Raw genomic sequence first — 15469 nt, 5'->3', positions numbered from 1 at the left:
CCATAACCCCTACACCAACACATGTTCCACCCTATCCCTGTAACCCCATGTATTTAATCCCCCTAACACTAAGGGTCAATTTATCATAGCCAATCAACCTAACCCGCACATCTTTGGACTGTGGGAGGAAACCGGAGCACCCGGAGAAAACCCACGCAAACACGGGGAGAATGTGCAAACTCCACACAGACAGTCGCCCGAGGCCGGATTCGAACCCGGGTCTCTGGAGCTGTGAGGCAACAGTGCTAACCACTATGCCACCGTGCTCTATTGCATTATCGAAGGCAGTGATATTGCCAGTCTTCGGCATCTTGGAAATCTAAGATGGCGCCTCCCGTGCTTTGCCTTCTTCCCCGATTTAACAAAATGGCGCCTCCCGCGCTTTGCCTTCTTCCCCGCTGGATTAAGATGGCGCCTCCCGCGCTTTCTGTCTTCTCCGCTGCTGCTAGCGCTGTTGCTGGCATTTTATGCCTTGATGGCGACGCCCTATGGCCTTCGCGCACTTCCCCCCCCGCACTGCTGCTAACGCCGCTCTCCACGGTTCCCGTGGCAAACTGCAGCTCCTCGCGGCTTTCTGCGCTTCTAATTTTTATTATTTCCCCGTCGTCGGAGCAACCCTGCGGGACACTTGCCTCCCTCTTCTTGGGTCTGTACGCTGCCCGGCTTCGTAGCACCGGCCGCGCCCTTTGTGCTCCACCCTCTCTCTCTCTCCTCTTCCCGACAACGCTGCTCGGCCCCGTTGAAAAGCCACCCGATCGAGCTCTAGACCGCCGCAGCCCAGGAAGGATCAGTGTACTACCTGCCACCAGCCCGATTAGCTGAAACACCATCAACAGGATAACCAAGCCCCGCTATCGACAGCCTCTCCTGCAAATCTTCAACTCCGATGAATCAGAGGCGGATGCCCACGGTCGACGCCCGTTTCTTCTGTTCGTTTTATTTATTTTTTCTTTCTTCCTTCTGGCCTCGACCTCTGATAACTTCGCTTCAGGGATGGATCCCCATGAGGTGGTGCAGACTGTAGGTAAGTTCGGATCTGCTCGTCGCCAGTATTATGTCTGTGTATAATTGAGACACAGGCTGCAGGAGTTGGTTATAACAGGTCTTTACTGAGTGGAGACAACCTGGAACTACTATGCAAAAGTTACTACACAGGCTTATATACAGGGGTGGTCACTACTGGTACTGCAGTATACAGGGGCTGCAGAATATAGTTCCTTCTGCAAAGTACATACACTACAAATCTCATCAACTGGGACCCTATCCCATGCACGCAACGGTTTAAATGCAAAGTTTAATGGTCACATACTGAACTGGGATTAATGCTGCACATGGGAAATCTCTGACATGCAATGTGACTTTTGATGTATCGTGTTTCCAGCTATTTGTCTGAAATCTGAATGATATGCTTTCATTCCCTCTCTCTCTTACAAGTCCTCTTCCCTTATTGCCTCTTTCTTTCCCTATATCTTTCCTCCCTTAGTCATTTAATCCCACATTGCCTGTTTTCCCCCCATCCTTATCATCCAGTCTTTTTTCATTTATCTCACTCATTTCTTCCTGTTTCTCCCGTTACTGCTCTATCTCCCTTATTCTCTCTTTGGTGTCTTTCATTTCCTCGTTCGTTCCCTCTTTCCCTTTTTCTCTTTCCTTCTCACTTCTGTATTCACTTTGTCTTTCCCTCCTTTCATCACCTCTCTCCTGCTTTCCTTGCCTCCTCACTCCCTATTTCCTTTCTCTCAACCCCTTCTCTCTTTTATTCCTTTGGTCCTTCGTGCTTTCTCTCACCCGGTCTCTCTTACTCCCTCTCTCTTATAGTTAAAAGTTTTGGGGGAAAAATTTGGTATCGCCCATTTTGCAGCGCTAATATCGGCTGGGCGCAAATTTTAACTACACACCTCTCTTCGGGGGGGAACAAGGCACTACCTCAGAGCGCTAGTCAAGCTCAGGTGAAATATAAGAAGTCACACAACACCAGGTCCTAGTCCAACAGCTTTATTTGAAGTCACAAGCTTTCGGAGCGCTACTCCTTCGTCAGGTGAAGTGGAGAGATGCATAAAGACACAGCTTATATAGTCAGAGAATAATGTCAAATGTTTACAGGTAATCTTTCTAACTGCCATTTATCACACCTCGGCAGAGAGATAATCACAGCAATCAAAGGTGTGAATGGTGTCCAAACAGGTCAGTCAGGAAAACATTACATCAAAGAACAATGAGGTGGGGTCACAAGGGGTCAAATGTTGCAGATGCTGGGGTCTGTGTGAAAAACAAAAAAACAGACAAAAAACATTTTTTTTGCTGGAAATCACAGCAGGTCCGGCCGCATCTGTGTAGAGAGAACAAGCCAATGACGACTCGAGTCTGGATGACCCTACGTTAGGTGGGGTTACATGTAGCGTGACATGAACCCAAGATCCCGGTTCAGGCCGTCCTCATGGGTGCGGAACTTGGCTATCAGTTTCTGCTCGATGATTTTGCATTGTCGTGTGTCTCGAAGGCCGCCTTGGAGAATGCTTACCCGAAGATCGGAGGCTGAATGTCCTTGACTGCTGAAGTGTTCCCCAACTGTGAGGGAACACTCCTGCCTGGTGATTGTTGTGCGGTTTCCGTTCATCCGTTGTCGCAGTGTCTGCATGGTCTCGCCGATGTACCATGCTCCAGGGCATCCTTTCCTGCAATGTATGAGGTAGACAACGTTGGCCGAGTCACATGAATATGTACCATGCACCTGGTGGGTGGTGTCCTCATGTGTGATGATGGTATCTGTGTTGATGATCTGGCATGTCTTGCAGAGGTTGCCGTGGCAGGGTTGTGTGGTGGCGTGGTCGCTGTTCTCATTTGACCCCTTGTGACCCCACCTCATTGTTCTTTGATGTAATGTTTTCCTGACTGACCTGTTTGGACACCATTCACACCTTTGATTGCTGTGATTATCTCTCTGCCGAGGTGTGATAAATGGCAGTTAGAAAGATTACCTGTAAACATCTGACATTATTCTCTGACTATATAAGCTGTGTCTTTATGCATCTCTCCACTTCACCTGATGAAGGAGCAGCGCTCCGAAAGCTTGTGACTTCAAATAAAGCTGTTGGACTATAACCTGGTGTTGTGTGACTTCTTACATTTGTCCACCCCAGTCCAACTCCGGCATCTCCACACCAAGCTCAGATGATGTCAATTGCCTTGTACTCAGACAGACTGGTGCCTTCCAGTTCTTAAAAGGGAGGGTCCATCTTGCTGCACAGCCACACCCTGTTCATTGCAGCGTTTGACCTTGGCCTGCAAGCAGGTAAAAATTTTCAGCAAAGATTCATGATGGCTAATTAGAGGCCCAGGGAGAGAGCTTGCCGGTTTAGCGACCAGGCATTGGTGGCTCTGGTTGGTGCTGTGGTACGCTGACGGGCAGTGCTCTTTCCAGAGACTGGTAGGAGGCCATTGCCCTGGGAATTTACAAGGGTGTGGAGGGAGGTTGCACATTTCATCCAAGAGCCTGGGCCAAAGGATGCATACGCAGTGCTGCAAGAAGTTCAACGACCTCACTCGGGTGGTCAGGGTGAGTACATGCTTGAAAAACCTCTACATTCCATCATCTCAACCTCACTCTGAGCACAAACAGTGTAAATTCCCAAATCCCCAACACTCACCCAACAACTATGCCCATCTAATAAAAGTCACATGCACATCCCACACCTTGCAGACATTAATGGCTATTCAACTATGGTAGGCACATCTGCCAAACACATGGCTGCATACTCACTCAGACGCTGTCCTTTTTCTTGCAGGCCAAGCTCTCACATAACCGGAGGGAGCAACAATGAACAGGAGGAGGTCAGGCAGAGCTGCATCCCCTCACACAACTGGAGGAGCGAGTCCACAGACTCATCGCCAGTCATGTCGTCGGCGCTGTGGCCGTTGGAGAGGTCAACCCCCTTGGGAACAGCAACAGTATGTTCATCAGCTTTTTCTCCTCTCTCATACCACTTCCCCCTCACAACACCAGCCTTTTACACTTTCCATTTAACTATACTATCTCCATTCCTTACTCCCTTCCTGCCTCCCTGCCCTCACATTAAAGCCACTCTTGTACCTTCCTGCTTCCAGATAGTGACCCACCAGCTGACCAGCCTGTCCCTTAGCCTCCCAGTGACAGCAACGCGGGAGAGGAGGAGGAACACGAAGCCCGCGCCTCACCGCCTGCGTCTCCCGAGGGTGAGACATCCGACACTGGGGCTATGCATTCACTGGAGGGGAGCAGGGGGTTTAGATCTGATGTGGGTGAAGCTCCGGGACCCAGCAGGCTGCAGCAACGCCATGGGGGAAGGGAAGCTCGGGGGGTCACCTCCCTGGAGGGTGAGTGTGCGCACGAGTTCTGCTACACAGGACTTGGATGAGGACCTCGATATAGCGGCAATTAATACTCAGGCAATGAGCATGCATACGGAGCTCATGGGTGCAATGGCAAGGGTGTCCGACAGCATGGATACACTGGCTAGGAGCATGGAGGAGTCCGCCACCAGCACAGCTGTCACCTGTGCGCAAACCCTTGAACCCGTCCTTGCCTAGTTGCAGAGGATGGTTGAATTGCAGAGAGACCGTGGGGACCCAGACCCCATGCCGCGTGTAATGAGTGAGGTGGCAGCATCTATTGCAACACAGGCTGAGGCAATGCAATGGTTTAGTGCTGGAATTAAGACATTGGTTGGTGCCATCCAATGTCAGACTGCTCTCATGCAGTCTCAGATTGATGGCACACAAGTGCTGACTGCTGCCATCCTCGCTGGGTCGCCCACAGTCCACCAGGGATCTCACAGTGCCACAGCAGGCCAGCAATCTGTGCTCGACCAGATAGCTCCGGATGCTGAGGTACTGCCCCGGGGGAGTGACAATGTGTCAGTCGAGCAGGAAGGTGCTGTCCTCTCTCAGGATGACAGCATTCCTGCTGCCACCACTGCCACTCCGCCATTGCACTTGTCACAGCCTGTAACACAGCCAGCCCAGACTGCTGTCGCCCATGCAGAGTTGGTGCAGTCTGCAGCCGGGCCCTCCAGGCCCAGAGCTGGTCGAGGGAGGCCTTCAAAGCCATCTGCAGTCTCTGGATCCAACACTCAGCAGCCTTCTGCCAGCCTTCTGCCAGCCTTGTTGCAGCCACTGGGGCCACATTACGGAGGAGCAGTAGGGTGCGAAAGGGGGAAGTGCTCCCTCCCTCCCTCCCTCTTCTCCAAAGTTGGATGCTTATATGTTAATATATTGTTCACTCTGTTAACGCTTATCTCGATATGGTAAGAACCAGTTTTGTTAGTTAATGAATTGTTGTGTTTGTTTGTTATTGGTTGTACAAAGTAAGGCACAGTTTGTCAGAAAAATACCAGTTTTTATTGAAACTTGACAACTTTGCTCATTTTACTCATTGGAGCGTTGCCTGGTAATAGGGGCTGCGGGATGGCTGTAATGATGTGCTTGTTCATCCCAACAGCCATCTTCTCTGTCATTCATCTGAAGTGGTGTCTTATCAGGCGTTCACGAACGGCCCTTGCGGAAGCAACATTGAAAGCCTCCCTCCCACGTTGCTGCTGCTCATCCTCCTCTTCATTCTCCTCCTCCCCTCCCTCTTCCTCCTCCTGAAGTGGTGTACCAATCCCTGGTGGCAGTGGCTGGGTCCTCTGAATGGCGAGGTTGTGCAGCATGCAGCACACAACTATGAAAACCGATACTCGATTAGGGGAGTACTGCAGGGCTCCTCCAGAGTGGTCAAGACACTGGAATTGTTGCTTCAAGACACCGATCGTCTGTTCGATAATGTTCCTGGTGGCACTATGGCTCTCATTGTATGCGAGCTCAGCAGGAGTGTTGGGGTTACGGGGCGGTGTCATCAGCCAGGTGCAGAATGGATAACTCTTGTCCCCGAGGAGCCAGCCACGAGGGTGATGCAGTGGTTGGAACAGGTCTGGGACACCAGTCTGGCGCAGGATGAATGCAACATGGCTGCTGCCAGGATAGCAGGCATTGACGAGGAGGATGCGTTGTCTGTGGTCGCAAACCAACTCAACATTAAGAGAGTGGAAGCCTTTGCGGTTGCGGAAAAACCTCTGCATTTTCATGAGGTGCCCACAATGCCACATGTGTGCAGTCAATGTCGCCCTGAACCATGGGGAAGCCCGCTATCCTCGCGAAGCCACATGTGTGCTCACACTGTTTGTCTCGGGTCATGGGGAAAGAGATGTACTCCCTTCTCCTTTTGTATAGAGCATTTGTGACCTCCCAGATGCAACAATGGACGGCGAACTGGGAGATATTCGCAATATCCCCAGTTGAAGCCTGGAAGGAGCCGCTGGCATAGAAATTGAGAGCCACCGTCACCTTTACTGCCACCGACAGAGACATCCTGGTCCTGAGCTGAGGCTGGAGCTCTAGCTGCAGGAGGGGGCAGAGCTCTGTGACCACCTCTTTGCTGAAGCGCAGCCTTCTATAACACTGCTTCTCAGACAAATGAATGTAGGAGAACTGCTCCCGGATATCCTGGGAGGGTAAGGTCTCCGGTGCAGAGGCCTGTTGGCCCTCCTCCCTCTGGCCACGTTTGCCAATTCTCTCTTTGTGCCTCTGAAGATGAAGCTGGAGGACGACGCCCCATGTTAGTACAGCCCCCATTTAATCTTCTACATATGGTAGTAATAAAGCTGACAGAAATGGGAACCTGAAAAGTGTTGGTGAGGAAGGGCAAGAGGATAACCAGGGAAAGGGTAGGGCCCATTAGGGACCAAAGTGGCAATCTGTGTGTAGAGCCAGATGATGTAGGCAGGGTTTTAAATGAATTTTTTGCATCTGTGTTCACTATGGAGAAAGACGATGCAGACATAGAAATCGGGCAAGGGGGCTGTGACATACTTGAACATATTAGCATCGAGAGGGAGGAGGTGCTAGCGGTTTTAGCAGGCCAAAAAGTGGATAAATCCCCAGGCCCAGACGAGATGTATCCCAGGCTGCTGTGGGAGGCAAAGGAGGAGATTGCAGGGGCTCTGACACAAATTTTCAGAACCTCTCTGGCCACAGGGGATGTACCAGAGGACTGGAGAACAGCTAACGTAGTACCATTATTCAAGAAGGGTAGCAGGGATAAACCAGGGAATTACAGGCCAGTGAGCCTAACATCTGTGGTAGGGAAATTATTGGAAAAAATTCTGAGGGACAAAATTAGTCTCCACTTGGAGAGGCAAGGATTAATCGGGGATAGTCAGCATGGCTTTGTCAAGGGTAAATCATGTCTGACAAATCTGATTGAATTTTTCGAGGGGGTGACTAGGGGGGTGGATGAGGGAAATGCTGTGGATGTGGTTTACATGGACTTCAGTAAAGCTTTTGACAAAGTCCCGCATAGGAGACTGGTCAAGAAGGTAAGAGCCCATGGGATCCAGGGTGCCTTGGCGCGTTGGATCCTAAACTGGCTGAGTGGCAGGAGGCAGAGGGTGATGGTCGAAGGTTGCTTTTGTGACTGGAAGCCTGTGTCCAGTGGGGTACCTCAGGGATCGGTGCTGGGTCCCTTGTTGTTTGTGATCTACATAAATGATTTGGATGAGAATGTAAAAGGTATGATCAGTAAGTTCGCAGATGACACGAAAATTGGTGGGGTGGTAAATTGCGAGGAGGAAAGCCTCAGGCTACAGGACGATATAAACGGGTTGGTCAGATGGGCGGAAAAGTGGCAAATGGAATTTAACCCTGAAAAGTGCGAGGTGATGCATTTTGGACGGACAAATAAGGCAAGGGAATACACAATGAGTGGTAGGACCCTAGGAAGTACAGAGGGTCAGAGGGACCTTGGTGTACATGTACATAGATCCCTGAAGGCAGCGGAACAGGTAGATAAGGTGGTTAAAAAGGCATATGGGATACTTGCCTTCATTAGCCGAGGCATAGAATATAAGAGCAGGGAGGTTATGATGGAACTGTACAAAACGCTGGTGAGGCCACAGCTGGAGTACTGTGTGCAGTTCTGGTCGCCTCACTATAGGAAGGATGTGATTGCTTTGGAGAGGGTGCAGAGAAGATTCACCAGGATGTTACCTGGGATGGAGCGCCTCAGCTATGAAGAGAGGCTGGACAGGCTGGAGTTGTTTTCCTTGGAGCAGAGAAGGCTGAGGGGGGACCTGATTGAGGTGTACAAAATAATGAGGGGCATAGATAGGGTAGACAAAGAGGAACTTTTCCCTCTTAGTAGGGGGGTCAATAACAAGGGGGCATAGATTCAGGGTAAGGGGCAGGAGATTTAGAGGGGATTTGAGGAGGAACTTTTTCACCCAGAGGGTGGTTGGAATGTGGAACTCAATGCCTGAAAGGGTGGTAGAGGCAGGAACCCTCACAACATTCAAGAAGCATTTGGATGAGCACTTGAAATGCCATTGCATACAAGGCTATGGACCAAATGCTGGAAAATGGGATTAGACTGGACAGGGATGGATGGGCGGCGCAGACACGATGGGCCGAAGGGCCTCTTTCTGTGCTGTAAAACTCTATGACTCCAGGGCCTAGATTTTCAGTATAGACAGTTTTGGGGCGCTAACCTTAGCGCCCGCCCCAAAGTAGCGCCCCGTTGCCGGAAATTCAGTGGCTTCGCCCTAAGAGGTTGGTGGAGCGCTAAAAGAGGCGTTCCACTACTATCTTTAGGCGCTAAGCCGGCGGTGCAGAGCGCTGCGCACGGCAGACACTCTGGTGCCAGTGAGCTCTTAAAGGGGAAGGGTGCATGTGTTTATTTGCAAAGGCAGAGGGAGGAGGAGGAGGAGGAGGAGGAGGAGGAGGAGGAGGAGGAGGAGGAGGAGGAGGAGGAGGAGTCCGGAAACATAAATACACCATTCACAACACACTGGTTCCTTCCATTATAGTGCAGGAGGAGGGCCCTTTAATTTGCGCTCCCCAGGGTGTGTTGCGTTCCATTTTACAAACGCACTGGACGCCAGCCGCACAATCGGGCGGTCCGACTGAAGTTTGGATTTGGGGCGGCCAAAGGGCGTTGCACGAGGATGTGACGTCATTTTCTGCGCGCGCATCCGGGCGGCCACTAAACTTTGCGCCGGCGCTAACGGGCAACTTAATTTGGGGCGGGGCGCAAACTGCGCTGCGCCCAGGCGCTACACGCATAGCGCCCGAAAATCACTTCTCTTAAGGCGCTAACTGCTGGCGCAAGCAACTGAAAATCTAGCCCTATGACTCTATGACTCTAAAACTCCCTGTAGGACAGCGTTAAATGTGTCCAGATGCCTCTCTCCCTCTCTCAACCTGTGTAGGCAGAATGTTTTGCCGACAGGAAAAAGCAGGAAGCGCGCACCTTAAATAGCGCTCCCCCAGCTCCCAGCCGACTGCAAAATGTCCTTCTCTACTTGTCGTTCCTAGCGGCAGGCGCTAAGACAGGAGGCGAGAATCAATTCCCGGTCCGGCGCGCCTCGATGACGTCATGGTCTCTGGGCACAGGAGATCGTGGCGGTAGTGTTTAGCGCCACCACAAAGCACCAGCTCAATTTCGCGGGCGGCGCTAAATTCACCGTGCTCGGGCGATAAGTCGTTAGCGCCCCCCGGAGGCGCTAACCAACCAAATTTTTCCCTCTTTGTCTTGTAAACCTAGCCAACAACTCCACAACAGGGAACACTATCTGACCTCCTTTCTGTTACAGGTGAATGATTGTGCAGGTAGCAGTGTAACTAAAGATCTGGGCCTAGAAATTCAGTTGCGTTCGCCAGCCGTTAGCGCCATAAGAGGGGTAGATTTCGAGCGCTAGGCACTTAGCGCCCGGGCGCAGGCCGATCTGCGCCTACGCCCAACTTCAGTTGACATTTAGCGCCGGCGCAAAGTGTTTGTGCCCGCTCAGCTGCGCGCGCAGCTTATGACGTCATTTCGTCGTGCAACGCTGTTTGTGCGCCCCAAACCGGAAATTCAGTGGCGCCCACCCAATGTGGGCATGGCGCTGTTAAGAACTGTGAAGTGGAATGCAGCAGAGGCCCTGCGGGCCTCGGGGAGCGATAATTAAAGGGCACTTAGACTGAACTATAAAGGCCAGCCATTTTGCTGCAATGACTTTAGTGCTTTGGATTTCTGGACAGAGACCAAGGAACAGACCTTACTGATTTGGGACAACATAGGAGAGGTATTTTTGGCTTCTGGCCAGAGCTTGGAAATTTGACTCATTGTGATTTCACTGTTTGCAAGTATATTATGGGGGCTGCATGGGGTTCCAACCCTCAGTTCCAGCATTATGTGCGAAGGGCTCGCAGACGCTGTGTGAGAGGGCCAGCCATGCCTAGACGCAGAGGGGTCATCAGGCGTCGGCAACGTAGGCCTTACCCACTCAGGGAATACCGGCAGCAGGTGTCCTATCTCACCATGACTGCCGCGCATTGTGTTAAGAGGCTGCGCTTCAGAAGGGAGGTGGTTGCAGAGATCTGCCAGCTGCTTCACAGAGATCTGCGTCCACAGCTGATGTGCAGGACGTCTCTGTCGGTGGAAGTGAAGGTCACGGTGGCTCTGAACTTTTATGCAAGCGGCTCCTTCCAAGCCGCTGCTGGGGACATAGCGAACATCTCCCAGTTCGCCGTGCATCGCTGCATCCGGCAGGTCACCGATGCCCTTTTCGCAAGGAGACACCAATTCATCTCCTTCCCCATGACCCTAGAGAGGCAGGAGCAGCGTGCAGTCGGATTTGCGAGGATCGCCGACTTCCCCATGGTGCAGGGCGCCATTGACTGCACGCATGTGGCTATGCGGGCACCTATCGACAATGCCGAGGATTACCGCAACTGGAAGGGCTACCATTCCCTCAATGTACAGCTGGTGTGTGACCACAGGCAGCGCATCCTAGCTGTCAATGCCCGCTTTCCAGGAAGCAGCCACGATGCATTTATCCTGCGCCAGACTACTGTGGCTGACATGTTCGAGGCACAGCCTCCACCAAGGGGATGGCTTATTGGGGACAAGGGCTACCCTTTGTGTACATGGCTCATGACCCCACACCGCGCGCCCAGGACCCCTGCTGAGGAGGCATACAACGAAAGCCATCAAGCCACAAGGAACATCATAGAGCAAACGATTGGCGTCCTCAAGCAACGGTTCCGCTGCCTGGATCGTTCCGGCGGATCTCTACAGTATTCGCCGGATAGAGTCTCCCAGTTCGTCGTCGTTTGCTGCATGCTGCACAACCTGGCTATCCGCAGGACTCAGGCACTGCCACCTCACGTTGGACCACCACCTCAGGAGGACGAGCAGGAGGACCATGAGGAGGAGGAGGAGTACCAGCCCAGGAGGGAGCCACAAGGTCCAAGGGCCGTCCGCCGGCGGCTTATTGAACGACACTTCTAGGCCCCCTGTCAGGGAATGGCTTGTGGCAATGAACGCACCTGAATGCAGCCGCTCCGCAAGCCCTCAGCCGGTTAACGCAACAACCACTTGAAACATGACACCTGGACAAGCTGAATAAATAAAAAGCTTTATTTAACAAACTCAGGGCCCTTCCCACATGAAACAGAAAAACAGACAACACCCCCAAAAAACAGTCAAAAACATATCTCACTCCCAGAACCTGGGGAGGAATAACAAAACTTGTCCATCCAATTGGCCTTCATCCTCGGCCTAACCAAGACAAACCCCCCCATACAGAACACAAACACCCCCATATAAAAAAACAGTTGCCTTCATCTTCGGCCTTACCAAAATAAGCCCCCACCATACAGAACACAAACACTCCCATATAAAAAAACAGTTGGCAACACACTCTACTTGGTGTGCCGAGAGGGCGAGTCCTTGTGCAGGCTTCTCCGGCCCCTGCCCGACCTGTTGCTCCGCCTCAACCTGGGCCCTGTGGGTGTTGCAAGGCTGGGGGAAGGCTCCTGAGTGGCACAATGCGTGACGGCAGATGCCCTTGGGGGTCGGCCTAGACGAGGTCCGGCCCTGGAGGGGCCGGCTGCTGACTGCTGCAGCTGTGGCTGGGCAGCATCAGTCTCTGCAGCAGCTCGTCGCAGCTTGGCTGGGGGAGTGGCAGTGGCGGCTGCAGCAATGGGGGCAAGCTGGCTGATGCCAGGCGCTCGCTGGTCGCCAGAGACACTGGCACTCGGCCGGGCTGGCACTGCAGCAAGCGCAGCAATCTGGTGAAGGCCAGACCGCTGTGCTGCAGCAGGGCGGCGGGTGCCCTGGCGATGCCTCCGTGACACAGCGAGTGTGGCAGAAGTGAGTGCCCGAACTGCCCTGGTCTGTGCCCGCATCAGACCAGCCAGTGTCTGCACGGCACCACTCAGGAACTCTCGACTCGCGTCCTGTGCTGCCGTGAGTTGGTCGACACCCCTGGCCTGTGAGTCCCCGAAATCGGCCACACTATGAGCCAGGGACTCAATGGCCTGAGGCAACTGTCCCACAACCCCCATGAACTCGGTGTGGCGCCGCTCCGAGTCCGCGGACATTTCATCAAGGAGGCGCACCTCCTGGGCGAGGACCGTCTCCGGACTGGAGGCCGGACTCTCCCTCTGGGGAGAAGGCCGCCGAGCTGCCCAACCCTTCCCGCGTGCCTGGACGCCACTGGGCCCAGCAACTGCCCTCCCCTGCAACACTTCCCCCCTCTGGGGAGAAGGCCGCCGTGCTGCCCGACCCTTCCCGCGTGCCTGGACGCCACTGGGCCCAGCAACTGCCCTCCCCTGCAACACTTCCCCCCTCTGGGGAGAAGGCCACCGTGCTGCCCGACCCTTCCCGCGTGCCTGGACGCCACTGGGCCCAGGAGCTACACCCCCCTGCAACACTTCCCCCTGGCTCTCCTCCAGGCAAGACGTCTCCCCTCCATTGCCATCCCCTGGCGCGGATGAGGGTTCCCCCGATGTGCCGCCTTCCTCTTGGTCCTCGTCGTCCTCCTCTTCCGAGGGACTGGCACTCTCAGCTTCAGGGACCTCCTCCTCACCAGCTGAAAGCAGGAAGGCACAAGAGTAGCTTTAGAGTGAGGACAGGGCGTCAGCGAGGGAGGCATGAGTGGTGGCATTATGCGCATTGGTGGGACAGTGGCAAAGGATGTAGATCTGAAGCGCAAGGGGAACGAGAGAGGTGCAAACGGTCATGTCCTTACCATTGGGGCCCAGCACAGGGTCGGCATCTCCAATAGCTACGGGGCCAACCACCCGGGCACGCATGAGTCGAGCCACGCGCTCCTCCAGGTCACTGAGCTCCTGGAACTGGACACGGCCTCCCCCGGTGACAGTCCGGCTCTTCAGATCCTGCGCCAGCTTGGCCTGCAAGAGAAAGGACGGCCTCTAAGTACAGTGTGGTGCCCTGTTGTTGTGTGCACTGCCTCCCATGGTCGAATAGCTTGGCCAGTGTGGTGCCCTGTTGTTGTGTGCACTGCCTCCCATGGTCGAATAGCTTGGCCAGTGTGTAAAGTGCAGAAAGTGCTATTGATGATCATGCCAGTGCCATAGCTGCGGGAGGAGGGCTGGCCATTAGGCCTTTGAGGTCCCTTTGCCCATAATGTGAGGTGCACATGCAAGGATGAGGAGGACACTGGAAAGGGTACTCACCCTGACCAACCGAGTGAGGTCGTTGCACTTCTTGCGGCATTGGTCACCAGTCCTGGGGACATCGCTGTTGGCTGACACCCTCTGGGCGATTTCCCTCCAGGCTCTCCTGTACTGCCTCCTGGGAGCCTTCTTGCCACTGTCCGGGCACAAGATCTCTCTTTTCTTTTCCAAACCCCTAAGCAGCACCCTCAAAGCATGCTCTGAGAAGCGCTGCGCTCGTTCACGGGCCTTCTGCATGGCTTCAGGCGCTATTTGGGTCCACCAGCAGTGTTCAGGCCTAGCTGCAGGGCTCCACTATCCAGGGCGTGGCAGCAGACAAAGTCGACCCTTCCCCCTTTAAGAGCTGGCCGGCGTCAGGGTGTCTGCTGTCAATCAAAACATGACCGCACCTGCGCTGCGCCCGGCCTCGGCGTTATCAGTCCGCACCGCCGGCTTAGCGCCTAAAGATAGGAGTGCAACGCCAGTTTCAGCGCTCGCCCAAACTCCTTGGCCAAAGCTACTGAATATCGGCGAAGTGGCCTCCACTCTCCGGCGGGCGCTAAATTTAGCGCCCGCCCGACTTTACCGCCCCAAAAGTGGCTATACTGAATTTCTAGGCCCTGTTTCTTTGCCATGTTTGCTTCAGAGCTGAGCATGCACGGCAGGCTCCCGCTGGATGCAGTGGCGCATTCAGGCTGGCATTTATTAGTTTGCATTGCAATTAATTCAGAATGGAAAGAAGGATGCCTGTTTTGTTATGGCTTATTGCTTCCTCTGCTTTTCTGCAACCCTTCCTTAGGGGCAAGTAACAAAAGAACAAGAGCCCATACAAGATGTCAATTGACTACCCCTGTGCTTATGATTCTACTGGCCACTTCTGAAACTAAAATTATAGATGGTATTGTCACAACTTCTTATTTATTTATTGAATTTACTAATAAGTTATTCATAAGTTTGATTATTCACCGTGGCATTTTTTAGTGCTTTTTAACTGATCAAGCACCGCCCCCACCCCCCACAATACCAGTTGAATAATAATAGTTCAAGGCACTAAATTATTACCTTGCCAATCGCTGTGACGAGGATGAGGGAAATTTACTGATCTCTTTAATATATTCTTGCACCAGAGCATCCTCTAGGCTACTGCATTGCGATCTCAGAGAATCAGTATATGGCACACTGCCTCTAGCTGTGGTCCCAGATGTCTTGCTGCTAGATGTGCTTGCACTCTTTGGCCTCTGATTTTTACCCATCTCGTATCTAGAAGGGAAAAAGGAGAGTTGACTTACTCCGAAGACATTGCTAGAAGTTTTAAAACAGACACAGGCAACAATGAGACTAAATGTGAATCCTGTGATTTGGCACCTTCATCCATGTTCATGTGTATATTGTGGGATGATTTAACAAACCTTAGTTTCAATATTTAATTCTGAGCCTGAACCAAAATGATTTGAAGAAACTCTGGCAGCTATTTGAGTGTAAACAGAAAATGTTGGAAATACATTTCAAATTCATAGCATCTGAAACCCATCATTTCAGACACTGCAAGCAAGACCTGGGCCTAAAAATTCAGGCGTTAACGGGGCACAAAGCAACTAGCACCCGGGCACGGCAACACCAACGCCTCCTGTGAAATTCAGCGAGAGGTTAGTGGCAGCGGTAACCGTTAGCGCCCTGTGGCACTGCGCCGCCGCCGATGACGTTATCACCATGCGCAGCGCCCCGCTCGCGATCTTTGGTAGCGCCCCCTGACTTACCACCAGACGCTATATCCGACAGGGTCAGGGGGGCTTACCTGCGGCCGGGACGGCGCTTTTAAAGGCGAGGTGCCGGGCGGCCATTTTTATGGCTGGCCGCCTGCCAGCACCTGCCCCCGTTGCTGTCCCCGGCCTCCCGACCAGTCCCCCCGCGGAGTGCCGGCTGCGCTCCGTGAGCCCGGCGCTTCTCTTGAGTGCTG

The 15469-nt window shown here is 53.1% G+C and overlaps 1 protein-coding gene across 1 annotated transcript in view; it reads right to left on the bottom strand.

Annotated features, from left to right (window-relative positions):
* Positions 1-14768, bottom strand: part of LOC147107159 (doublecortin domain-containing protein 1-like) — a 731408-nt gene extending 716640 nt beyond the window's left edge. Inside the window, exon 1 of the mRNA XM_086008298.1 lies at positions 14575-14768. Coding sequence (XP_085864424.1) covers positions 14575-14765 — 191 coding nt within the window. The 5' untranslated portion in view covers positions 14766-14768. The remainder of the gene's footprint in view (positions 1-14574) is intronic.
* Positions 14769-15469: the final 701 nt, after the last annotated feature.

The sequence above is a fragment of the Somniosus microcephalus genome, chromosome 15, assembly GCF_052327205.1.
Source record: "Somniosus microcephalus isolate GS21.2 chromosome 15, FLI_Smic_1.0, whole genome shotgun sequence".
NCBI classification, from domain to species: Eukaryota; Metazoa; Chordata; class Chondrichthyes; order Squaliformes; family Somniosidae; genus Somniosus; species Somniosus microcephalus.
Note: the sequence above shows the minus strand (reverse complement) of the source record. Positions and strands in the feature narration are given on the sequence as shown.